The following is a 26,777-nucleotide window of genomic DNA, read 5'->3' as shown; positions in this document are numbered from 1 at the left end:
GATGTGCTTGATACGGTCTTGGTGCTAGTATGGTAGTCATTACCCACATGCCGCTATACAATTTTACCTTTTTGATTTGATATTACTAATCATTACACCTGCTTACTTATTTATTTTTTGAGACAGAATCTCTCTCACCCACGCTGGAGTGCAGTGTTGCCATCTTGGCTCACAGCTACCTCCGCTTCCTGGGTTCAAGCCATTCTCCTGCCTCAAACCTCCTGAGTAGCTGGGATTACAGGCATGTACCACCACACCCGGCTAATTTTTGTATGTTTTGTAGGGATGGAGTTTCACCATGTTGGCTAGGCTGGTCTTGAACTCCTGACTTCAAGTGATCTGCCTACCTCAGCCTCCCAAAGTGCTGGGATTACAGGCCTGAGCCACCATGCCCAGCCTGCCTGCTTAATTACATTTTTTCTTTTCTTTTTTGAGACAGAGTTTTGCTCTCGTTGTCCAGGCTGGACTGCAATGGTATGATCTCAGCTCACCACAACGTCCGTCTCCTGGGTTCAAGTGATTCTCCTGCCTCAGCCTCCAGAGTAGCTGGGACTATAGGCATTCGCCACCATGCCTGGCTAATTTTTGTATTTTTAGTAGAGATGGGGTTTCACCATGTTGGTCAGGCTGGTCTCAAACTCCTGACCTCATGTGATCCACCCACGTCGGCCTCCCAAAGTGCTAGGATTATAGGTGTGAGCCACCGCGCCCAGCCTGCCTGCTTAATTTAAAATTAAAACTAATAAAATTCAATTTTAGTTCTCCAGTCACTGGCTCCATTTCCAGTGCTCAGTAGCCACAGGGGACCGCGCAGATACAGAGCATCTCCATCATGGGAGAGTTCTCTTTGGCAGTGCTAGAGTATTGGGTCAGAAGCCGAGGTTTCTAATGCCACATCTGGCCTCCCTCTGCGCCTCGTCAGCTTTCATTCCTGCTCTGGTCCTATCCACTGGAAAACTTGTAAGCACAGCCAAGGTGAGCGCACCCCCTGGACCAGCTGACAGAAAGCATGTAGTTTGTGCAAGCCTTGTGATTGCCTTGCCAGGTCAGTCCTCATGGACTCAGCTTGTTCAGCAGTGGCTCCCTAGGAGGTAGACCGGGCTGTAGAAAGAGAATCCTTTTTCATTGATCTCTGACTTGTTTCCTTATAGTCTCCAGATTCCTTCTAATGGCCTGCTCCAGCCCAGCCTCTCAGCCTCCCTACTCTGCAGGGAAGCAACAACTATCCCTTAGCCCTTATGGTTCATAATGTACACTGATCAGGTGATTTTACCAGCTAAGCAGGTATTTCTCTTCTTAAGGTGAAAACTATGCTTGTATCTTCTCACCACAAATCTAGAAAGAATGGGAGAAGAGGATGGCTAAAATTTTCAGGAGTTTTCCAGGTCTTTTTTAGGGTCCATGGTGGGGGTTGCAGGCCAGGAAAGGTGGAGTAGGGGCAGGGGAGGAGGGCTGAGCACTGTTTTTAGAGTGGGTGGAACACCTAACTGGGAGATTGCTCTGGTCCTTGTTCATTCATGTCTTTTGAGCCTCAGTTCCATCTGTGTTTGGGCTTCTTGCCCTGCTTCATGCACCGTTGCTTGGGCTTGAAAGGGGCATGGAGTGAGCCCCTGGAACTGTCCTGGCCTCACTGTTGGTTTGTTGGCTGCTTTCTCTGCCATCTTCTGCTGTCATGTACCTCTTTCCTGACTCCTGCCTGTCTCTTGTTAAACTATGAGATTCTCCTGGGCAGGGTCTGTGTCTTGCACTTCCTTTATTTTGTCCAGTGCCTGGGCACATTGTTGGTGTTCAGCAAACACTTAATGAATCAGTTGACCCTGGTTTGAGCTGCATTGAGCAGCGAAAGTTTGTCCACGACTCTGGTTCCATCTTTGTTGGGTTAATAGGTTGGGTGGGTTTTCCTGTGCATGGGTCAGGGAGCTGGTGCCTGGCTAGATCTGGCATTTATGGCAGGTGTGCACAGCTACATTTTTTGTGCCTCCAAAGAGGGACATGGCTCAGGGGTCCCTAGGGGGAGTGAAGGTGAAGAGAACCGCCTGTTCTACACCTTGGCCTCCCGTTCCCCTACCCTTCCTGGGAAGTAGCCAGGAGCCTAATTTTACACACGGCGAGAGGGCCAAGGGGCATGAAGAGTACAGGCTGCGTCCTGGCAGTCCACTGCTTGGACAGTTGTTTAGCTCTCAGCAGCTCAGGATGAAGGGTTCTTTCTCAGCAGGCTTGAGGGGAGATGGACCTCCCTGGGCAAGTCTGAGAAGCGGCTGCCCCTGTTACCACTCACTGAAAACAGTTCACAGGGGGACAGGATGCAGCTGTGTAAGGCATAGAGCCTGCTCCCTGCCTGACTTAGAAACCTGGCACATTACTCTCCCTTCTTTCATTGTCCTCCCAGCCGCGTACAACGCACTCTTACCCCACAACCATGGACATTTGTAAACACAAAGTTCATGCATCGGGAGCATCTCTAACTTGCCTGTGCACCAGCCTTCATGCTCTCCATTGAGCCTTTTGATCCATAACCTTGAGAATTGATGAGGAGGTGGCATCATTCCCATTTTACAGGTGAAGAAAGCACAGTCATGACTCCAGGCTAGGGAGGAGCCAATACTATACAGGCTTGTCTGTCAAATGTTCTTTCATTCCACCAGGAAGGCTGAGGCCTTGCCAGAGCCTGGTTGGGTGTTAGGGGTTAAACAGGCTTGGAAACGTCTGTGCTTAACATCCCAGCCCTTGTGGAGCAGAGAAAGGATGTATGTGTGTCTGAGGCATGGCCCTCGCTCCTTCTGCCTCTCGCATTTCACAATGGGGCTGTGTCTCAGAGGGAAGAGTTTCCATTTCCTGTTGCCTGACTTCTCATCCTGGGCCCCAGGTTAGGGGAGTTGGAGGTTTTTCCAACCCTCTCCCCATCCCTCACCTCAACCTAGCCTCTCTGTACTAGGAGGGCCTGGCAGTACTTTTCCATACCTTCAGCACAAGGTATGGAAAAGTTTCTTAACTTTTCCCAGCCCTTCATCCTGGGCTGCTGAGAGCTAAACAACTGTCCAAGCAGTGGACTGCCAGGACGCAGCCTGTACTCTTCATGCCCCTTGGCCCTCTCGCCGTGTGTAAAATTAGGCTCCTGGCTACTTCCCAGGAAGGGTAGGGGAACAGGAGGGCAAGGTGTAGAACAGGCGGTTCTCTTCACCTTCATTCCCCCTAGGGACCCCTGAGCCATGTCCCTCTTTGGAGGCACAAAAAATGTAGCTGTGCACACCTGCCATAAATGCCAGATCTAGCCAGGCACCCATTCTGTTTCTTAATCCCAGTCACGTCCTACGCCCCAGTTGGCTGGGGATGGATGGTTGGCGGGGGGAAATGCATACAGGGCAGAAGAGGCAGGACAACTGTGCCTGGCTGGCCTCTCTGTTTCTGGCATACCTGGGTAGTGAGGGCAGGGGTAGTGCATGGTCAGGGGACACCAGCCACGTGTATAGGCTCCCTCTTCTTTCCCACACTATCTGGGGATCATCTTTGAACTGCAACCCTGTGGCTTCCAAATGGGGGCCTTGGTGGCCAGAGCCCCTAGGGTAACTGATGTGGCCTGAGATCTGAGTCAGGGAGCCTGAACTTTAGGGTAATACTCCTAAATACTCCTTTTGCTTTTCTATTTATTTATTTTATGAGACTGAGTCTCGCTCTGTCACTCAGACTGCAGTACAGTGGTGTGATCTCGGCTTACTGCAACCTCCACCTCCCAGGTTCAAGCAGGTCTCCCTGTTTCAGCCTCCTGAGTAGCTGGGACCACAGGCATGCACCACCACGTCCGGCTAATTTTTGCATTTTTAGTAAAGATGGAGTTGCACCATGTTGGTCAGGCTGGTCTCAAACTCCTGACCTCAGGTGATCCGCCCGCCTCGGCCTCCCAAAGTGCTGGGATTACAGGCATGAGCCACCACTCCCAGCCTCCTTTTGCATTTTGCCCAGTGATTTTGAGGTTGTTGGGCATTGAGATCTTGCTCTTGTCTCTAATCATGATTCAGTCTTCTGGTGGGGTTTGCATTTGGGATGTGGGGGTCATCATGGCAGAAAGCCCCCTCCCACCCTGCAAAGAATGCCATCCATCCCAAGATGTCTGTGCTGGTTTGCTGGTAGTTTCTTGTACAATTTATTCCAGAGAGGATGGAGGCCAGCTGTTGTCTGTCTCCAGACGCAGACTGAACCAAAGGAAATGGGCTTGGACTGCAGCCAGAGGGATTTAGGTTAGAGTCAGACAATAAGGAAGGATTTGGGGACAGGTGGTTGGCTCTCAGGAGGATCCTGCAGGGGGCTTTGAAAAGAAGGATGGGGGCAAGATCATGCTCAGAGGCCGTGGTGGATGAGAAAACCAGCTCCTCGAATGAGCTCCTTGGGGTCCCGGTTTGGGTGGGAAGGTGAATGTTGTGTATTAAGCAGGCAGGGAGCATACTTCATAGGGGGAGAGAAACCCAGCGGCCCCACCCCTGGTACAGGATTAATCCCATCTCCTGGTTCCTCATGGGCTTTTCTTTTTTAATTAATGAAGAGGTTTACAGTTTAACCACTTGATAATCTTAAATTATAATAAATGGGTAGCCTTAATTGTCTCAGAACCTCAGCCCTCAAGGATGGCAGTTACTTATTACCGGAAGCTGCCAGCCACAGGCACGGGGTGGGGGAGGAGGGAGGAGCAGGTGAGGAGGCCCCTGGGTTGGGGAATTTGCTAGGTTTGTCAGGGGAATTCTGAGAGGCAAGAGGTGTGGTGGCGTCGGCTCCAACTGTGTTCAAGGGTACAGATGTAACCTAGAGAGACAAATGTGGCACAGGGGTCAGGAGCCAGCTTCCTCCCAGGGAGGTAGGAGTCTGGTGGTGTTGGCAGTGGTGAGCCTTGTCCTTAGAGCCCCCGGCAAGGGGGGCCAGGGCAGGCAGATGTGTCCAGGGGAACAGGACTGGCAGCCACCAGGACTAAGGAGCTTCATGGATCAGAGCATCCTTCCTTTCTGCTGCTGAGAGGGCAGGAAAGCAGCAGCATGCATGGGGAGAGCTGGGGCCATCAGGCCTTCAGACACCCGACATTCCTCAGCTCCTTCCCACCCCTCCTCACCCACCTGCCTCCTTCCTCTGGAATCCTGATGGTTCCAGAGTCCGCAGGGGAAGTGACTCACCAGGGCTAGAACCTCCGGGGGCTTTGGGCTTGCAGACAGGTGGCGTAGGGAGGAGGTCCCAGGGCCTGGAAATGGTCATCAACCCGCACTGTACCTGCATCTGTCTGGGCTCCCTGCGTTCTCCAGTGGAGCCAGAGCCCACCGTCCTGCCTTGGAAGGCACACGTCTTGGAGACTCAGTCATTCATTTGGCAAATACTTGAACATCTACTAGAGCTAGGCTCTGTTCTGTAATTAAGGGATGCATGAGTCTCTCCGTGGAGGGCTCGTGATCTATTTAGGGTAGATAACTAGGAAGCCAGAGAAACAGATGCCTAGTAGAATGTCAGGTAGTGATCAGTGCAGTGAGGTGAGGAGCGGGACAGAGGCTTCGTGTTTCAGGTGTCGTGGTCTCTTTCAGGAGGAGACACTGAGATGAAACTTGGTTGAAGTGAGAGTGAGCTGCAGGAAGGCACCTGCAAAGGCACAGGGCGGGTGGAGAATTGCTGAGCCGGAGGGACTGGCCCGTGCCCAGGAGGTGGTAAATGGAAGGAGAGCATTGCTATCAACACCTAGCCCAACTCCCCAGCTCTGAAGGCCACGTTTAGCGGACACAGACCCTCAGAATGGAGGCGTCCTCCCTGAGCCCCTTGTTCTATTCACAGATCAATAATAGTCACATTTACTTTCCTTCCCAGTGCTCGTTTCTGGAACACGCCCCATGTGCCCAGCACTGAGACGTTCATCATTTTTTGTAATCAGTGTGCCAACACAGTGAAGCCGTGACTCTTGTTTTCCAGATATGGAGCATTAAGCTCAGAGAGGTGATAAGACATGCGCCAGGGAACCCGCTAGTGGATGCTGGAGTCAGGGTTTGGAACCCGGAAGTGACCTTTCCCCTCTGCCGTCTCCCCTGTACCGCTCACAGAGGGCCCCGTGCGTGATTTCTGTGTGGAGGGACTGGCCAGCCCAGCTGGTATGCCAGTGTGGACCTGGGTGTGGGAGGACAGGAATCAGGCAAGCACGCGAGAGGCAGCCGGGCAGACCGTGAACTGTACCTCCCTCAGGTCATTGGCCTGGGATGGGGAGCTGGTGAGTCAGCAGTTCCCATGGCCTCCTTTCTGGCCTGCTCCAAGGACTGTTTTTAGAAACCTTGAGTGGTTGCTGGCTTCCTGTGGCTGCTCCTTGACCCCACCCCGAGGTCAGGGTAAATCTGAGGCATCTGCAGGGGAATGGGGTAGGGAGCGTAGGCACGTGCTTACCCTAACTCGAACAGTCAGGTCAGATCCGTGGGTGTGACCACACAGCACAGCCCTTTATCTCTGCTGTGTCACCAGTGTCTGCCTGCACCTTCCCTGCTGTGCTTTGGTTGGTGTTTCTCAACCCAGTTCCGGGTGGGGAGTGGAAGGCTGATTGTTCTGTGGACGGGGCCTCACCTGCTCTGTGCTCGGTCACCAGCTTGCTGTGTGGCTTCACCATATTTCTAGCCTTTCTATAGATTCCTCATCTACAGAATGGGAATAGTGTATCCATTTTGCCTGGTTTCCCTTCAGGGTCTTAGGTCTCAGGTGAGACAGTGGTAGAGGAGTTATGGGTGAGAGGTACTTGATGCATGTGGGGCTTTGGTGGGGAGATGCTGACTCAGGCCCTCATTAGCCAAGTCAGGGAGGAGTGAGCCAGGCCTGAGAGCTCTGCTGGCTTCCCTGGAAAGGACAATGGGCCAGGGGCCCAATCGAAGTGCAGGGGCTTGGGTTAGAGCTTCCTAACCCCAACTTAGAAGGAAAGTCTCTCCCTAGTGACCCACAGCCTTATGGAGGAATGGGGAAGGCTGCTCTGCCCAGCTGGACAGGCTCAGAGGGTCCCAGCTGAAACTGTTTCCTGCCCCTGCTGACACTGTTGTCCCACTAATTGGGAGACACCTCTTGGCATCAGTCAGGGCAGAGAGGCGTCAGACACCCCTGGGATCTGAACTCTGGGAAGAGAAGGGGACAAAGTCACAAATCCAGGCCTCAGTGTCCCAGATAGGGCAGAGACACCAACACAGTACCCCAGACCTGGGCCCCAGCCACCCTGGGCAGGGCAGTGGTTGTGAATTGGGGTAGAGAAGCTGCAGGTAGATGAAGATGCCCCTGTTGTCATTTAAGCCTCCCTGGACACATCCTACCTTCCCCGAGAAGATGAGGCAGGGATAGATTTTGAGAGCATGACCTCAGAGGGTCATCTGGTACGTGTGTTTGGGAGGGAGGGGGCTCTTTCCTGCTCCCCAGGGCCACTTCTCAGGCACACAGCGGTGCTGTGGGACCAGGAAGGGGCCCTCGAGGTCCCCTGTGTCTGTCCGCACAGGAATTTCCAGTGTCAGTCACTGGTCAGCTCAGCCCTCCAGGTGCCTGAGAGCACATGCTGACATTCCATCTGAGCTCGGGCCCCACCAGTCCTTCACCGCTTTCCTTAGCCAAACCTGCAACCTCAGGTCAGCTCTGCCCTGGGCTTGCTCTCACAGGAGGGACGCTCAGCTGCCCCCTGCCCCGGGGGATTACCGTCCCAGCCTGAGAACAATGCGGGCAGGGTCACCTGCCTTGTTTACTTTGTTCCTCGCAGTGAGGACAGGGCTCCCAGGCCTGTGAGAGTCGGAAGCCCAGAGGTTTCTGCTGAAAACCTGCTCCCATCTGGCAGGGGCTTGCCCTCTTGAGCGTGAGACCTAGCAGCGCCTCTGGGCTCTGCAGAGACTACTGAGAGATGGCCCAGGAGGGTGGGCTGGGGGAAGCCCAAAGGTGGACAAGAGGACAGTTCCGCCTGTATGCATGCACACAGCCTGCCTCGTGCTGACGTCAGGAGTGGGGCCGCACTCAAGTCCCTGACAAGGAGGGAGAATGGATTGGATCTAGGGCAGTGCTTTTGAAACTTGGCTGAACATAAGATTAGAATCACCTGGGGGAGCTTTGAAGCATCCTGGTTCGCAGTTCAGGCCCTAGACTATTTCTTTCAACATCTCTAGGGCCAGGACCCGGGCAGGAGTATTTTTCCAAGCTCTCTCAGATGATCTCAGTTTGCAGTCCAGGTTAAAAAAGTAGTATGGTGACCGATGAGCTAAATCCTGAGGATAGAAATGCACTTTCTTGAATGTACTGTGGAGGGAGGAGGTAGGGGAGGTATCACCTGCCCAGGCAGGGAGACTCCAGTAGTCATAGTCCAACCTCCTCATTTGACGGAGAAGTGGGCAAGCAAAGCAATAAAAGATTCTTGGAGGATCTCAAGACGGTACTGGCAGAGCCGAGCCAAGCCTGGGTCTCTAGGCCCTGTGCCGACGTCCTAGAACACCAAAGCCGCCAGCCATTGATTTGGCCTGCCTGCCTTCTTCTCAAATGTAATCGATACTCCAGATGGATATTAGAGCAAATCTGAGAAAACAGATAAGCAACCACAAGTTAACAAAGTCCGCTCTGCAACAGCCCAGCTCTGGTCTTCGAGGAGACCGGTGCGGCCCTGCTGCCTTTGGACCAGTATCTGCTCCTTCCCTGGGAGAGACAAAGCTCAGGCGAACTGGACTGGCTGCTGGTGCAGGTATCAGGGTGGCACCACTGGGCCCTTGCCAATACCTTGCTTGTAAACTACAGCTGCCCTCCGAGCCACACCCTGGTCACCTGACCCGGGGCGAGAGGCAGTCAGGAAAATACCAAGAATTCCTTCTCTGTGCCCTGCATACTCCATTTTAGACAGGAAGATGGAGAAGGCCTGAGCCTCCCTCCCCCTGTCAGCTTCCACTAGGGCAGCCCCTGCATATTAGAATCAACTTCTGGAGCTTTTTAAAAGCCATGCCAGGTCAACAGAATATCTGTGGCTGGGGACCAGGCATAGCATTTATTTAACCTCCAAGGGGATCCGCTGAGCAGCCTGTACTGAGAGCCACTGCCCATGTCTTGCTTCATGGTCACACTGGATGGGGGCTGGGAGGGAGCTGGACTGGAGTTCAGAGAAGCCGCCATCTAACACCTCCTGGCCTCAGCCTCACATGGGGAGGTACCCAGCAGCTGCCAGGGGTGATGGCGGGGAAGCGGTGAAGACAGGATGGGACCAGTGGTGGCATTTCTTTCCCTCAGCAGTCCAGCCCAACTTGCTTGGTTGGACGGGAAACTGGCCAGGGTGACTGTGAGCCTCTGGGGGGCAGAGGCCAGGAGAGATGGGGCTTCTGAGGGGTGGGGTGAGGCATCTTGGGCTTGCCCATTTCCCTCTGCCCCTGACTCCCAGCCATCAGGTGGCCAGGGAATATCTCTGGAGCCACAGTCCCTTCCTCTATGTGGCCTGAGGGAGCTGATGGATCAGGCTGAAAATCGACAGTTTTCTCTGTTAAAATGGGGAAATGGGAAGAGGTGGCAGTTGTGAAGAAGGTTAGGGACAGTGTTCTCACCCTTTCCTGTCTTCCAGGCACAGGACTTGAAACCCCTAGTCCTCCTCTACCACTTGTCCAGGACGCGCCAGCCCCTCTGCTTCAGCTTTGGGGGTGAGCAGCTTTGCTCCTGGGTCTCAGATCTCTGCAGGGTCTTGTTCCTGACGGACACACATGTGAATCACAATATTGACTGCAGATACATTTATCCAGTGCTTACTGTGTCCTAGGTGCTTTTCATATGTGCAGAGTAGGTGTTATTTTGCAGACAGAGAAAGTAAGGCTGAGAGGCTAGGTTATTTACCCAGAGGTTTGTTGCCAGCCATCGAGAGACCCCTCTGATTCAAATCCAGGTTGGTTCCACCTTTTCCATGAGCACAGGTCTGCATTTGAAAGATGGCCCTGTGGCTTCCAGATAGAGCTCAGCCTGAGCTGCAGCGGCCCTGCTGCCAATGGGATTGATTGAGTGCCCTCAGAGAGGAGGGGCTTTGGGATTCAGTAAGGAAAGTGGTCAGCCTGAGAACAATGCGGGCAGGGTCACCTGCCTTGTCTTCTTTGTTCCTCCTAGTGAGGACAGGGCTCCGAGACCTGTGAAAGTCAGAAGCCCAGAGGTTTCTGCTGAAAACCTGCTCCCATCTGGCAGGTTTTAGCTGGAAGTAGATGTGCAATTTCTACTGACTCTTCCGTTCCTTTGCCTGCTCTCGGTACATCCACTGCCCTCGTGGAGTTTCCCGAGGGAGTTTTCCGAGGGAGTTTCCTCCCTGCAGGAAGGACAGTCCCAGCCACCTGAGGGACCTCTCCCCCTCCACTGCTGATGACTCTCCCATCTTGAACCCTCTCCTCTGGGCTCTTGTCTGCCTCCCTCACCTTGCCCCTTCCCCAGCTCCCGGCCCCCTGCCCTCTCCTCTCAGCCTGGCGGCCCCCGCCTCTTCAACCCAAGACCACTTGGATGCTGGTGGTTTCAGCAGCCCTGTGAGCCCCGCCGCTGCTGGGGTCTGTGCCTCTTCTTCCTGCCCTCTTTCCCTTCAGGCCTCCACCTTGTTTAACTGATGAATTTAGTTAAAAGCCAACTGCAGAATGATGCTGGAAGTGGTTGGGGCTGGAGGGCACTAGAGGACAAGTGAGTTGAGGCCAGGGAATATACCCTTATTTATTTAAATGTATTTATTCACTCATTCAATAAATATTTGTTGAATAGCTACTGTGTGCTAGGCAGTGTTCTAAGTTTGGGGAATACATCAGTGGAACACAAAACAAATAAAAGGCCCTGTCCCCATGAAGCTGACACTCTAGGGGAGTCTCTGCATGTCTGTGGATTTTGCCTGGTAGGCCATTTCACTTGTACCTAGAAGCCCACCTGTGTGCCTTTTCCCCCATCTCTAGATAGTGCAGAGGTTAGGAGCCATCTGGGCCCTCATCCCAGCTCCACGACTAACTAGCTCTGTGACCTTGGGCAAATGCTTCTGTTTCCTCGTCTGTACGATGGGGGTAGTAATAGTATCTACTTTAGAGGGTATTGACATTTTGTGAGATAAGTGAAGTGCTTAGATTTAGGTGCCTGTCTTCATAAGTGCTCAAATATCAATGTATTATTTATGAAATAAGAATGAATAAGCCATGCCCACATCCCTTACAAGGTGGCTGGGAGGGGAGGTGAGAGGAATGATAGGTTTCTTTCTGCATTACCAAGCACCATGCACATAAGGAGATCAGCTCTATTTTCCTTTCCAGGGCCTGATTTTCCTGTCCCTCCAGAGGGGCAAGTGAGCTTTGACACAGTGAATTAAGAATTGATAGCTGGGCGCGGTGGCTCATGCCTGTAATCCCAGCACTTTGGGAGGCTGAGGCGGGTGGATCACCTGAGGTCAGGAGTTCAAGACCAGCGTGACCAACATGGAGAAACCCCGTCTCTACTAAAAATACAAAATTAGCTGGGCGTGGTGGCGCGTGCCTGTCATCCCAGCTACTTGGGATGCTGAGGCAGGAGAATCGCTTGAACCCAGGAGGCTGAGGTTGCAGTGAGCCGAGATTGTACCACTGCACTCCAGCCTGGGCGACAGAGCGAGACTCCATCGCGAAAAAGGAAAAAAAGAAGGAAAAAGAAAAAAGAATTGATGCAGCTGGGAATGGTGAAGGAGGTTGGCCCATGAACCCATGAGCCACTGACAGTCCAGGCGTCTAGCAGAGGCTGGAACCGAGGAAGATTGTTAGGGCTGCGTCCTGCAGAGCAAGAGAGTCCCGTGACCCTAAAGCAATGGCGGCTGCAGAGCCGGAGGCAGGGCCCGGAGTAGCTCTATGGGTGCCAGATGACTGTGATCCCAACAGGCTAACATCTGGACTTTGGTTTCCCTTACCCCACCCTGTAAAGGGGAAGCGCCCACCTTGCCCTACCTGCCCATGTAGGTGGGCAGCATGTCCCAGAGGCCCAGTCTAGATCCCTCTCTCCAGGAAGGGGAAGCCCCACCGCTGCCCAGGGAAGCCTCAGATCCTTGGGAGATGAGGGGATGTCTAGGAATCCAGATTACTCAGTCAGCACAGCGAGCGCCTGGGAGGGTAGGGTTGGGGCAGCTGGCCATCTGAAGCTCTGGGCAAGGGCACACATGGCTGTTTCCTCACTGGAGCAACAGAATGAGGGCTGGTCAGAGTGGCTGAACTGGTTTTAGGGGACTGTTTTTTCAGCTGGTGGGAAGGGGGTGGAAGTATGCACAGGCCTTTTTCCTGTGGCCTTTATGGGGACAGGAGATAGGAGAACAGCAGTTAGGACCCAGATGGGCCTGGGTTCTAGTCCTGGCTTCATTGTTTTTAGCACTTTCTTAACCCCTCTAAGCCTCAAATCCTCAGTTGCAAAATGGAAAAAATTGTAGTATCTTCCCAGCAGGATTCTGTCCTCACTAAATGAGCTAAAGGCACATAAAATGCTTCGCCCAACTCTTGACACATAGGAAGCCCTCTGTAATCACAGCTGCTTTATGATGATGGTGACAGAGGCAGGGAACTCTACTCCGTTCCCAAACAAGCGCTGGGCCTGGGCTGTGTGCAGGCTCCCCTTTTCCCATCACTCTCCAGGCTTGTATGGAAAATGAAAATATTGTCTCGTGTGAATTTGGGAGCCAAGTTAAAGAATCCAGCCAGTGAACAGGGGCCGCCTCCTCCCGCGAAAGCTGTTTCCCTAACCCCGAGGACGGGACGCCTTGTCTGACAGGGTGTTTACCTGGCTCTCCCACGTCCCTCCCCCTAACCCAGTGATGGCCTCAGTCCTGGGTCAGCTTTTCTGTTCTGGTAGACCGATTAAAGTCCCCCCCCCCCCCCCCCCCCGCCTTCCTGCATAATCCCAACCATGATCACTGAGGTATCCACAGATACACGTGCTGGAAATAGGGAGCTGGCACCCCAGATTCACATCCAGACCTCAGTTCCCTGAGCCTGGCTTTCCTCTTCTGCCAAGTGATGCCTGGCAGAATGACAGGAAGAGCCAGTTAGGTAACGTGTGTAAAAGCCTCGGTGAGGGGTGTCTGACATACAGCAGCACTAGTACCGCTTCTCTCCACTAGCACTTGGGTAGAGCCAGAGCATCTCTGATCACCGATTAGAATAAACATATGAGGAGGTCTGATATTCTGTCCATTCACTGCAGTATCCTCACTGCCTAGAACAGTGCCTGGCACATGCAACATTCCTCCTTAGAAAGCATTTCCAGATACTTCCAAAAGGCACTACCACCCCCGTGGAGAACCCCTGTTCCAGACATACCTTCCACAACACCCTTGATGGATGCTGGCTACCCCAGTCTAAATACTTTGCTGATTTAGCTGATTCCCAGGCCAGCTGCTTGGGAACCACAGCAGAGGAGGCAACAGCAAGGGTCAGTGGGGCAGCCCAGGGGCAGGCAGACCCAGGCAGAGGGAGGCGGGGAGGCTTGAAGTTGCAGGCTTGAAACCGGACAGTCTACAACCTAGCCCGGTTCTGCCAGGTAACCAACCTCTCTCCGCTGCCATCACTGGGTCTTTGCCAGGAATTAGTAGTGCTTGCAGCCCCAGGGAGTTAGGGGCTCTCTCCAGCACCTCCTTTGCCTGCCCCTTGCTGGGCAACCACAGAGTGATACTGGAAGTCATGGGGAAAGCACATAATGTTGTGGCTGCCTGATAAGCCAGGGCCTGAGGCTGTGAGCTGGTGCCCACAGGGCACACGGTCAGTGGGGTGAAGGGTAGAAAGCCCAGTTCTTCCACCTCTCCCCACTCCCAAACTTAATGCCTTCTTCAGTTACCCTGTTTTGCCAGTTCTTTTGTTTGATGTCTCCTTAGAGCTTACTAAATGATTCCCAAATCACAGGTTACCTTTGGCAAGCTAGTATTTCCCAGGGGGAGCATTTTTAGCCTTGTAGGTGTGGTTGTCCTGCTAATTGCAGGGCATTTAGCATCTCTAGCCCCCTGCCTACTCAATGCCAGAGTATCTCCCATCACCCACTAGAATAAACATATGAGGAGGTCTGATATTCTGTCCCTTCACTGTAGTATCCTCACTGCCTAGAACAGTGCCTGGCACATGCAACATTCCTCCTTAGAAAGCATTGCCAGACACTTCCAAAAGTCACTACCACCCCAGTGGAGAACCCCTGTTCCAGACATACCTTCCACAACACCCTTGATGGATACTGGCTACCCCCGTCTAAATACTTTGCATTATCAGAAATTGATTACTACAAGGAGTAGCCCTTTGTAGACTCATTATCCAAAACAGCCACCGCATCTCCCCTTTGACTTTTGGTCTGTTGGATAGCATATCATGTGAAGTCTGACACCCAGAATGAAACAAGGTGCCCCGTATGTGGCCTGACCCTGCAAGGAACAGTGGGCTTGTTACCTCCCAGCCCTGGATAGACCTGGAGTTGACATAGCCTGAGATTGCATTTACTTTTCTTGTGACAGCCATCCTAGTGTTTGTTGATTCATGGTCAGCTAATATCCAGGGACTTTTCCCTTCAACTTTTACCAGTCTTTTCCAATCCAAAGTATAAGATTTAAACATTTAAGCAGATACTTGTATGTTGTTGATTTTGGCCCCTATATCCAGCCAGATGATTTTGAATCTTGATACTGCCATTGCTGTGTGTTAGCTATCTTCCCATCCCATCCTTATCCCCAATTTTGCATCCACGGCGCATTGCATCCACAGACAGAGATTGGTAAGCCATCTCTGTCCTCATTGTGCTGTGGTTTAAAATATTGAAGAAAGCCAGGCCTTAAGCATGATGGTGGAGATTCAGTCTGGGTTGATAATGATCAGTACCTCCCGGGGTTGTTTGTCTGCCTTTGAATGGACCCAATTAATCCTGGCTCCACTGACATTTCTGTGTCTTGTCCACATGAGTTTCTTTAAGCCCATCTGTTAGCCGCCTTGCTGATATCTAGATGGATTCCATTCCACAGAACTTCAAGGCTGTGCAACCCTGTTGAAAAGGAGATGCACTTAGCTGAGCATGACTTGTTCTGGGTGAATCTGTGCTAGTTTCTAGTGCCCACCACTTCCTCTTCTGCATGTTCCAGACATTCTCCTCTCCCCAATTTGAAGTTTGCAAGAGTTCAGGTTTGTTTTCTGAATTTCTAGAATCCACCTTTTTCCTTTTTGTGAAAAATGGAAACAGCTTGTCTTCCAACATCTTTCCTGTTCCCCATGATTCCATGGGGGATGGCCAGAGGTGGTGCTGCAGACTCACCTTTGGTCAGTGATTCAATTATCATTTCAAGATGTTCTTGTACGTTCTTAGATACTCTTTTCTTGTGGGCCAGTCCCGTTGAAGATCGATATCTGAGATAACAAAGGTAGATGCCAAAGGAGAGCTGAGTGGTTCCGCTTTCTCTGCCATCTGTTTAACATTAACGTGACCCTGGTACTTCCTCATTCTCTTGCTCCAAACAGATTTGATGTTTTCAGAAACCCATTGGATGGTCCTTAGTATTTGTTTTAGCTCTGCTGTTGGCCTGTTAGTATCTGAATATCCTTTAGCCATTTCACATTGAAATGGTCTGGCCAGCTAGACAGAGAGCTCTCTGAGGGTAGGGGCTGCCTTGGCCAGAGTTGGATGCGATGGGCCCCACTTTCCACTTTGATGCTGCACAGCCTTCCCAGCCTTGGAGATGCTATGAAATGCCAGAGGAGGCAGGACAGTGAGCAGTGTGGTTTGATGGTCTGACAGACAAGCATGCCGTCATGGAACATTCTTTGCAGAGTGTGCAGATCCACTTACACAGGCCGGCTGCTGCTTCTGCAAATTGCACATTCCTTCAGAACAACCCACCCATGCCCTTTTTTCCCACCAAACCTTAATCATGCCCTGGGTAGGTTAGAAACAAGGTTTTTCTGTCTCCCTCTGTTTCCTATCCCTCACTCTTCTGTCTCTTCGTTCTCAGTCCTTGGTTTTTATAGGGAATTTGGCTGAATGCCTAGCTTCTGGTCTGGATGGCCTACCCATCTTTAGGCCCTCCGTGGAGGGCCTGAGCCCCATGGAGCCCCAGATTTAGAGCCTCTTCTTAGAGTACAGGCCCTGCCAGCTGATAAAGCCCCACAGATAGGTTGAGGCCAGTGGTGATGGCAGAGTTAAGGCCTAGTCAGATGGAAACAGGTTTACAGCTGTCAGTATTGCAAGAGTAGATAAGTTCCCCACACCTCTGCTCCACCGCCCCCTGCAATCTCCAGGGGGACATCCCATCCCCAGGTGGCCTCTCACTTGCTATCCACAGTTACTGGAAGCTCTTTGGGGATTGATAGCACAATTATGAGTCACCCTGAAATGTGCTTACCTTCTGATCTGTCCCTTCCCAGAGAGTTGCTCAGCCCAGGATAGAGAGAGAAAGGGCTACAGGAAAAGGAGGGAAGTAAGAGCCTGTAGGGAAGAGGGCAGAGTCCTAGGCTGGTGGAAAGGAGGACCTACTGATTTGCATGCCCTCTGAGGACAAGTCAACAGGGCACTGAGCTGACCTCAGCAGGTGTCGTGCAGTGGACTGAAGGGTATATGGGAGGCCCCTCCCCAGCCAACCCCAAACAAGGACCTGGTCTCTGCAGATACAACACTCTCCATGGAGGGCTGGGTGGGGCACGGGACCTCCTTGTGTGTGTCTGCCTCACATATGCTTTTTTTGAGAGGCAGAATAATCTAGTGCAGTGGTTCTCAAAGTGTGGTCCCTGTCCATAGCATCACCTGGGAACGTATTTAGAAATGTTCCTTCTAGACTTCCTAAATAAGAAACTCAGGGTAGTAGGGGCCAGCAGTCTGTTGAACAAGATTTCCAGGTGATCCTGGTGCATGCTAGTAGGTTGGAGAATCATTGACTCAGTGTAAGAATGAACTCGGGAGCCAGATTGCCTGGGTTCATATCTTTACCTTGGGCAAATCAGGTAACCTCTCTGATTCTCTATACAATGTTTCATCTGTAACATGGAGACACTGCCACCTTCTTATTGTGATGATTAAATGAGAATGCTTACAAGGAGTTTAGTGCAGTTCTGTCAGTCAGCATCTGTTAAGTGTGGCTTCAGCTCTGACCTTTACTGTTTCTCATTTTAGGTGGTATCTGATGCTGCAGGACAGGGCGTGGCCATCACAGGGAACCAGACCTTCAACAACTGGAACTGGCCCAATGCAATGATTTTTGCAGCGACTGTCATCACCACCATTGGTAAGTCTTCTGGGACCTGTAGGACACATACATCCATGCCCTAGCTCCTCAGAACCTTTCTAGAAACCCAACTCTGGGCACTCAGCCCTACTGGGGCTATAATCAGGCCCGTTGCAGGCTATTCTTTTGATACTTTCTTAGGGATTTAGTAAGTCCTTGTGCTGATCATGCCTGGGAAGGTTTCCATGAGTCTCGACCTGGGCTGTTTGAGCAGAAACAGTGACACAGCCTCATGGCCAGAGCCATGCAAGAGATTAACCAGATTGCTCATTGCAGAAACCCAGATCATGACTACTTACTAAGCTGGGTGTCTGTTTCAGTTCTCAGGCTGCATAGCCAACCAGTCCAGAAGTTTGGCTCAAAATGCAGCTTCTTCTCTTTCACCATTCTGTGAGCTTGACTGGGCTCAGCTGGCCGGTTCTTGCTTGGGCTCCCAATGCAGTGGCAGTCAAACAATGGCTGGGCTGGAGTCTTCTGAAAGCCAAACTCATCTGATGGCCCAGATAGGTCCTCCCATCACAGGTTTGACAGCTGATGCTGGCTGTTGGCTGGGAGCTCAGCTGGGGATGAAAACACTAAGGCCTCTGCATGTGTTTTCTACCTGCATGTGGGAACCAAGGCGAAAAGCAGCAGGCTTCTTAGACCTCACCTGTCCAGCGTCACTTCCGCTGCCTAGACTGCTTCTGTTGTGAAGCCACTAAAGCTCAGATTCCAAGGGAAGAGGATTAGACAACACGTTGGTGTGAACAGTTGCATAAGAAGGGAGGGAATTGAGGATGGCTATCTTTGGAGACCATCTACCACAGTGCTTCTGGGGAATCTACACAGACAGCATGTCTTGTAACTTGCACAATGGTACCATATGGACTAATGGAAGACCTGTTGACCAGGCTTAGTCCCTGCCTTCAGGGAGCTCCTTGTATGATGGAGGAGATACAGCTCATGTCATCATAATTGCTTTATCAATGATCATGATCAGAGTATGATCAAGGGAAATGTTATTACTTAAGTACTGATAATAGATCAGTATCAGTTTATCTTAGAGAATGGGCTGTGTGTATGTTGGAAGCAAGGCCCACTGGTTTGACCACCCCTCCTGTTCTTGGCCTCACTCTCTCCTTCCTCAGGATATGGCAATGTGGCTCCCAAGACCCCTGCTGGTCGCCTCTTCTGCGTCTTCTATGGTCTCTTCGGGGTGCCGCTCTGCCTGACGTGGATCAGTGCCCTGGGCAAGTTCTTCGGGGGACGCGCCAAGAGACTAGGGCAGTTCCTTACCAAGAGAGGCGTGAGTCTGGTATGTCCCCTACCCTGGGTGTTGGGCAGAGATGGGGGAACCATGACAGGTGAGGGGAGGACAGGAAGGCTCCAGGAATTGGACCAGGGATGTAAGGACAGATGGCAAGAGACTAGTTTCACAGCTCCTTGCCCTCCTAGGTCAGGCTGGGTACCCAGCTAGCCTCTCCTCTAGCTGCCTCCCTAGCCCTCTGGGTGCCTTTGCTGGGTTTCCAAGTCTCCCCTGTTGTCTGACTTGGCCTCCTGCTCCCCATCAGCGGAAGGCGCAGATCACGTGCACAGTCATCTTCATCGTGTGGGGCGTCCTGGTCCACCTGGTGATCCCACCCTTCGTGTTCATGGTGACTGAGGGGTGGAACTACATCGAGGGCCTCTACTACTCCTTCATCACCATCTCCACCATCGGCTTCGGTGACTTTGTGGCTGGTGAGTCCCTGCCTCAGCCTCCCACCTGTTTTTCTGCTTCTTTGGTTTCAGTGCAGCGGACCTATGTTAGGGGTGCCCGTGGTAGGGTTCCACGTTCTGGGCACTTCTTTTACCCAGTGGGATTGTCAACCCACTCTGCCAGTTGCAAGAGGAAACCAAGACCTGGAGTAGTGGCAGAAGACTCTTTTCTCTCTGGTTCTCTTTCTCAGACGTGACTTTTCCTCCTCCTTTCCTCTCTGCTCAGTCTCTGATCTCCTTTCCCTATGTTCTCCCATGACTCCTGAGCTTGGCTTCATGGAGGGCTTACAAGTAGGGCCTTCTGCCTGCACGGTTGGTACCTGTTATCCAGGGAGCCCCTGAGCCCACCAGCACCCCCTCCACGCCCTCAGCAGCCTTTCATCTTCCACAAGAGCTGAGGGAGCTGTCCTGGAGGCATGGCTCAGAGGCCTGGGGCTTTGTTCCTGCTATAGCAAGCTTAAAGACAAGGGAGGCCTTCTCCCCAGCTGCCCTGCTCCCAGCCCTGACACTCCCTCCTACTCCTCCCCTGCTTAATCCAGGGAAGCGATGAGGTTCTTGGGCCCCTTTGTCTGAAGGCCTGTCACCAGCTGGCCCCAGCCATGCACGAACTTGTGTTTGTGGCCTGCACAGCATCTTGGTTCTTAATCTTCTTGACACCCTGTTTGACCCTGTTGACCCAGCGCCCCAGTGACCTCAACTTCTGCTCCAGAGGCCTCTGTTCTCTACCCCCTCCCTTTTGCCCAGAGGGCAGTGGGAGACCACTAGCCTTGTCCTTGATGTATGTGGCATTTGGGAGCAGTTGGCTGAGTTGGGGGAGGAACAGGAAAGAGAGGCGCAAACACTCCCCTGACCCTAGCAAGTCTGGACCTGCTGTCCTGGGCAGTACATTTGGACAAGGCACAACCCTGCCATTGTCCAGCCCTTGAGGCCCAGAGCAGGCTAAGGAGATGCCTCTGGTATTAGGGAAATACAGATGTACATTTAGCCATACTTTCTCAGCACTAGCAAGACACCAAACCCTGCCTCAGCTTTCTCATCTGTAAAATTAGTAAAAATAATAACTATTCATGAGTGTTGAGGGCAGGGCCTGGCTATATTAGTGTGTGCCCCCATTACTGTCATCATGAAACTCTGCTTGTGATTGAGAGCCTTGAGCAGGATTAACAGAACCACTCAGGGCACCTGCTATCTGAGCCTGGTCAGAGGAGGAGAAGCAACCGGGCGACAGCACCTAGAAGAACCTCTAGTCTGATGAAAGAGGTAGCCCCCTTCCTCCAGGTCCCTTCTGTAAGTTGCTCTTGTATCTAGTCAAGGGGGCAAATGGAATATGGGTCAACATGCCTGTACATGTAGTCGTAAAAGACATTTCAAATAATCCTGGAGTGTAGAAGAACCTTCAGAGCTGTAGAGGGTAATCCAGGAAGGCTCCCTGCAACAGGAGGGGGATGTGGAGCAGACAGAGCCCTCCTCCAGGTCAAGGGAGAGCTGATTTGAGGAAGCCAGAAGGAGGAAGTCAGGAAGGCAGACCAGACCTTCAAGGAAAATAAAAATGGTTCAATGGTTCAAAGTATTTCCTGCCAGGGTGGGTGCTTCCTGGGTCATCCTGACCTAACCACCAGCCTTGTTTGTAATCCACCAGTGTGAGTCTAGCCCCAGCTTGGAGGGTGCTGGGGGCTCCCTTGTGTAATATGCATCCTTTCAGTTTTTAAGTGAACTGTACCCCGTATACACAGAACAGCTGGGGATGGTAGAAGAATCAACAGAAAGGCAAATAAATACTCATGAACTAATTCTTGACCTGTGTTTTGGTTACATTGCCAGTACCCCAAAACCCCTTTAGCTTCCTTCAAAGAGTCACTGTCTTGAATTTTTTTTTTTTTTTTTTTTTTTTTTTTTTTTTTTTTTTTGAGATGCAGTCTCTGTCTACTGCCCAGGCTAGAGAGGCAGTGGTGTGATCTTGGCTCACTGCAACCTCCGCCTCCCAGGTTCAAGCCTCCTAAGTAGCTGGGATTACAGGTGCCTGCCACCATACCTGGCTAATTGTTGTATTGTTAGTGGAGATGGGGTTTCACCATGTTGGTCAGGCTGGTCTTGAACTCCTGACCTCAAGTGATCTACCTGCCTTGACCTCGCAAAGTGCTGGGATTGCAGGCATGAGCCACTGCGCCTGGCCTGTCTTGACTTTTTGTAGTTGAGGAAACCAAGACTCAGAGACAGGCCGGATACTGGGATGGGGTCATGAATGACAGTGGGCCCAAGCCCTTTGGGAAGATGGGATAGTCCAGGGTCTAGAACAGGCCCCTTTTTATCCCACTGCACCCCCATCCTGTGCTCTGGCCTGACTCCTGCTCAGATCACACAGCATTGGCCATTGCACATTTCCTGGGCCCTGCTAACTCTCTGACCTCTGGACTGCCTGTCTGCTCAGGTGTGAACCCCAGCGCCAACTACCACGCCCTGTACCGCTACTTCGTGGAGCTCTGGATCTACTTGGGGCTGGCCTGGCTGTCCCTTTTTGTCAACTGGAAGGTGAGCATGTTTGTGGAAGTCCATAAAGCCATTAAGAAGCGGCGGCGACGACGGAAGGAGTCCTTTGAGAGCTCCCCACACTCCCGGAAGGCCTTGCAGGTGAAGGGAAGCGCAGCCTCCAAGGACGTCAACATCTTCAGCTTTCTTTCCAAGAAGGAAGAGACCTACAACGACCTCATCAAGCAGATCGGGAAGAAGGCTATGAAGACAAGCGGGGGTGGGGAGACGGGCCCGGGCCCGGGCCCGGGCCCGGGCCCAGGGCTGGGGCCTCAAGGCGGTGGGCTCCCAGCACTGCCCCCTTCCCTGGTGCCCCTGGTGGTCTACTCCAAGAACCGGGTGCCCACCTTGGAAGAGGTGTCACAGACACTGAGGAGCAAAGGCCACGTATCAAGGCCCCCAGATGAGGAGGCCGTGGCACGGACCCCTGAAGACAGCTCCCCTGCCCCCGAGGTGTTCATGAACCAGCTGGACCGCATCAGCGAGGAATGCGAGCCATGGGACGCCCAGGACTACCACCCACTCATCTTCCAGGACGCCAGCATCACCTTCGTGAACGCGGAGGCTGGCCTCTCGGACGAGGAGACCTCCAAGTCCTCGCTAGAGGACAACTTGGCAGGGGAGGAGAGCCCCCAGCAGGGGGCCGAAGCCAAGGCACCCCTGAACATGGGCGAGTTCCCCTCCTCCGACGAGTCCACCTTCACCAGCACTGAGTCTGAGCTCTCCGTGCCTTACGAACAGCTAATGAATGAGTACAACAAGGCTAACAGCCCCAAGGGCACGTGAGGCAGGGCCGGCTCCCCACCCCACCTTTGACAGCCTCTTCCCCCCTCACCCTGGGGTGTCCCGAGATGGCCAGGACCCCTGGCCCTGGTTGGGGGGCAGCCTTGGAACTGGGAGTGGGGGCCAGGGGCCTTCCTAACCTTCCATCATCCCCAGCTAGATGTATGCCCAGGACAGGGCCTCTGTTATCCAGCTGAACCATACCCTGGCTATGGGGGCGTCTGTCCTGAGTTTGGCTGGTGTATCTCACAATGCAAAGGCATGCAGGCTGGTGGGACAGGTGGGCAGGACTGACCCTGAGGAGGCCTTGCCTGCATGGTCTTCACCCCACCATTTGCTGGAGTGTCACACGGTTCTCTGAGGCCCAGGGCCTCAGCTGTTTAAGTTTACCGGCATTACTGAGCTCGGCATTTGGAGAGGGAGCTCTGAAGTGTCTGGGGAGGTACCGCTGTGTGTGGGGTCAGGTGTTTCCGTGCTTTCTGTACCTCCGCAGGAGCACCCCCATCCCAGCTGTGGGCCTGCCCGTCAGGTTGGGCACCTACTACAAACTGTAGTGGGGTGGAGGCTGCTGGAGGTGGGAGTGAGGAGATGCGGGCAGGGGCTCAAACAGTCCTGACTCACGGGACCTGGAAACAAGTCCCATGTGGGCCTGGGGCCTGGGGTCCTCATCCTCCTTGTTGGTCTACTCAGGCCCAGCCCAAAGCCGTGTTCCCCGTCTCAGGTCAAGCAGTGGCAGACACAAGGCTTTCTGTGGGCCCCCGAGTGGTAGGAGGGAGAGTGGCAGGGCATGGGTTACTGGAAGCCGGGACTGCTAGGGCTGGTGGCCAGGGAGCTGCAAGAGTGAGGCTCAGCTCTGGCTGGTTCTGCCCTTACCCCTCCTGCCCGCCGGAGAACTGCACACCCCGGCCCCTGGCCTGAGGAGCTGCACTCCCCATCCTGCTATCTTCTCCTTCCCTGTGCCCTGAACAAGGACCTCACTGCCCACTTCCCCCTCCCACCAGCCCCCTTGGGCCAGGTAGGGTGAGGCCAAATTGCTCTTGGCCCACAAATGGGCGATGGTCAAATATGTGAATTAAGCTCCTCTCTCTAGCTACTGTTTGATGTGCATGTGTGTGTGTGCAGTGCGTGTGTGCGCGCACACACCTGTGCACCCGTGTGTGTTTAAGGAAAGGAAAGGATTTGGGCTGGGGAGCAAAAGATAATGTGAAAACGGTTGGACCCTCTGGTGAGGGGTGGGCAGGACTTGCTGCTACTGGAGTTCTTGGCTTCTCCATGATGTTCACCCTGGGGCTGGCCCACTGTGTCCTGAATGTTTTTGTTATTTTTTTTTTCATGTTTTTAAACTGCTGTTTTTATATAAATGGAATCTGTTGTTGGCTTCAGAGCCAGCGGTTAAAGAGCAGGGTCGTAAGGATTGGGAGGTCCAGTGTCTGCCCTCCTGCCGTGCAACTCAGTTGGGCCTTTCTTGGTGACCTCATCCAAGGCCATGATGTCAAGGGCCATGTCCCCAAGCAGAGGTGGAGAAGGGACACTGAGGTGAGCAAAGGCAGGAAGGGACATCCACTGCAGGTGACTGGAGGCCGGGCAGGAGGCAAGTCATCAGAGCCACCCAGCCCCCTTCACTCTCTGCCCTTTGCCCCACTACTCTGGGACGGTGAGGCCAGAGCCCACTTCCCCAACATGTGAAGACAGTGATGGGCATGTGCCCACACTCCCACTTCTCTAGCCGTTTGCAGAGGCTGCCGCCCAGCAGGGGCCTGAAAAGGAACAGCCTCGTATTTTTCTGTGAAATGTTTTCATGAACTCATGTTGTTGCTGGTTGTCCTGGCATTGCACACACGGTATGTACATACTGGCAATATTGTCAAATGTAATTTATTTTAACATTTTTACAATAAAACATGAGGTGGACAGGCCAGCTTGGTGTGTGCTGTGTGGGGGGCAGGTTAGAGAGGGGTTGGCTTCTGGCATCTGAGCAGCAAGGGAGCCTGGGCGCATCCACAGAGGATAAGGAGGACTCAGGACTGACTGATAAGAGGATTGGATGGTCTGGAGGGGAGAAAAGAATGAAAAGGGGTGAAGAGAACAGGGAGAGGCAGGCCTCTGTGGGGAGGTAAGGATGTGGGAGGAACATTGCAGTAGAGGTTTGAGAATCAGGAAGGAGTCAGAGGAGCAAGGGGAGAGGCAGGAGTGATCATGGCAAACGCATGTCACTCACCACTTTGTCAGGCACTAAATGCTTGCACTGAATAATATGTGAGTGGACTCATTTGACCTGGCAAGAGCACTGAGGCGGGGGCAGTACCTCTCCATTTTATAGATGAAGAAACAGGCACAGAGAGGTTGCGTTGTGCAAAAATCTCAGTAAAAATGGTGAACCTAGATTCAAACCCAGGCAGCCCAACTCCTGTCCCCTCCACCACCTGTGATGAGATGAAAGAGACTACCTGTGGTTTTGTGGCACACCCAGCATCTTTGGAAAGGGCTCCTGTCTCCAGGTAGGTGGACCAGAGAACTTCAGCAAAGCTCAGGCCTTCTCAACTCAAGGGGTGGGCAGGAGATGTAGAGCCTGAGCGTGGGCACTGTGGACTGGGAAGAATGTGAAGGAAGAATGGAGCCAGGCTCAGCTGGGCATCTGTCTCCATCTGTCTAAAGGGAGGCTTTGTCAGGCTTCAACTGTTTGGGGACTGGCCCCTTCTATGACCGTTTCAGGGCTCAGCACCACACAGGATGATTTCTGAGTTCATTGGGAAAAAAAAAAAGCTTTCAGTAGTGAACCACATTTTTCATGAGGGCATGGATGTGTTTACAAAGGATTATATGTATTTACCAGCCAATTCTGTAACGACACCATCCCTCCCTCTCTGCCAACATCACTCCCTCTTGCCCTCTCTCTGCTCCCCACAACCCATCTCCTGCCCCCATCACACACAGGTCCAAGGTTCTCTAGTTTTGCTTTAATCACATTCAGCCTCAAGGCAATAACAGTTCCATAACACTGTAAGCCCCGCCTTTATTCAGCACTTGGCCTGTTCACAAACCCCACTGACAAACATAGCCCAGGTTGTTTGGCCATCTATAGTTGAGACGAGAGCTTAGGGAGCATGACTGCCTAAGGGCGCCCAGCTGGACTGGGGCACAGCTTTGCAGAACTGTGCTCACAGATAGTAAAGCACAGACCCAAGACTGGGTGGTGTGGCCTTGGGTTACTGTGGCCAGGGTTAGGAGCTTTCTGAGTAAGAGGTGGGAGGTGGGTCAGCAGCTAAAGCAAAGGGTGGGGGCATGGGGAACATCCCATCACAGTCTGGGGAGCTATAGGGCGGATGGGAGTGGGGGCAGTGGAGAAGGCTGGCCAGTGGGTCCCAGATGGGTGGGAAGTCACTGGAGATGATACTAGCAGGGAAAGCCTTCTGTTGAAGTCATTGATGTTTTGTTGTTGTTACTGTTGTTTGAGACCGAGTTTCACTCTGTTTCCCAGGCTGGAGTGCAGTGGCATGATCTCAGCTCACTGCAGCCTCCGCCTCCCGGGTTCAAGTGATTCTCCTGCCTCAGCTTCCCAAGTAGCTGGGACTACAAGTGTGAGCCACCACACCCGGCTAAATTTTTTATCTTTAAATAGAGGCAGGGTTTCACTATGTTGGCCAGGCTAGTCTTGAACACCTGACCTCAGGTGATCCGCCCGCCTCGGCCTCCCAAAGTGCTGGGATTACAGGCATGAGCCACCATGCCCGGCCGTCATTGCTGTATTTCTAATGCAGGGCAGGGAGAACTGGATTGGTGAGATCTGCCGACTTGCTGGGGTCCTTGTGGGGGCAGCACTCCTCCTTCCACAGGCTCCGTTCCCAGCGAGCTTCTCCACTGTCCTAGTAAACCAGCACCAGCTCTCCACCAGCACCACCTGGACTCTCCATCATTTGTTCCACTAATGTTTACTGAGCACCTACTATGTACCGTTATCCTCATTTTACAATGAGGACATTGAGGCAAATATAGGATTTTTTCCAAGCTGAAACAACTATTAACTGGCAGCAAAGCAGCTTCCCTGACTTGCATTCCCATTCCTCATTCTATCCTCTAAGTTTCTGATCTGACAGGGGAGACATCTTCAGAGAACCCAGAGTCTGATGGAGGTGGGAGGCAGCGTCTCCCTTCAAGGAGTCTAATCTGAGAGGGAGGAGAGCACAGAAGGACGCTGGGGTCCCAGCTGGGCCTCTTATCTCCTCCATGATCCTGGAGGAGGCATTTAGCTCCCTGCCAGAGGTGATGAAGAGAAACCAGGATGTTTGGGTTTCACCTCCCAGCTGGAAAGGGCCAGGCAAGATCATCATCAGCCACTATTGCATCTGAAGCTCTCATAAGCCTGGGGTAGAGTGGCGGGGAAGGACAGGCAGGCTGGGTTGCACAGCTCTGGGTGGGGCCTCCAGAAATGAGGCCCCTGAGGTTTGGTCTCAGCTCTGCCATTTATCTCTCCATTCTTGAAATAACAGGTTCCCAGTTTCCAAATATATGCACAACTGGTCCAGGAACCAATGACAACTCG

At 52.7% G+C, this 26,777-nt stretch overlaps 1 protein-coding gene across 1 annotated transcript in view; it reads left to right on the top strand.

The window, feature by feature from the left end:
* The window catches only part of KCNK5 (potassium two pore domain channel subfamily K member 5), a 41,077-nt gene extending 16,922 nt beyond the window's left edge, over window positions 1–24,155 (top strand). The window contains exons 2-5 of the mRNA XM_010389726.2: window positions 17,080–17,191; window positions 18,319–18,485; window positions 18,742–18,910; window positions 21,357–24,155. Of these exons, the coding sequence (XP_010388028.2) occupies window positions 17,080–17,191; window positions 18,319–18,485; window positions 18,742–18,910; window positions 21,357–22,240 (1,332 nt within the window). The 3' untranslated portion in view covers window positions 22,241–24,155. The remainder of the gene's footprint in view (window positions 1–17,079; window positions 17,192–18,318; window positions 18,486–18,741; window positions 18,911–21,356) is intronic.
* Window positions 24,156–26,777: the final 2,622 nt, after the last annotated feature.

Source organism: Rhinopithecus roxellana, chromosome 4 (assembly GCF_007565055.1).
Source record: "Rhinopithecus roxellana isolate Shanxi Qingling chromosome 4, ASM756505v1, whole genome shotgun sequence".
Lineage (NCBI taxonomy): Eukaryota > Metazoa > Chordata > Mammalia > Primates > Cercopithecidae > Rhinopithecus > Rhinopithecus roxellana.
The sequence above is the reverse complement of the archived record's forward strand: the minus strand, read 5'-3'. Positions and strand labels throughout refer to the sequence as shown.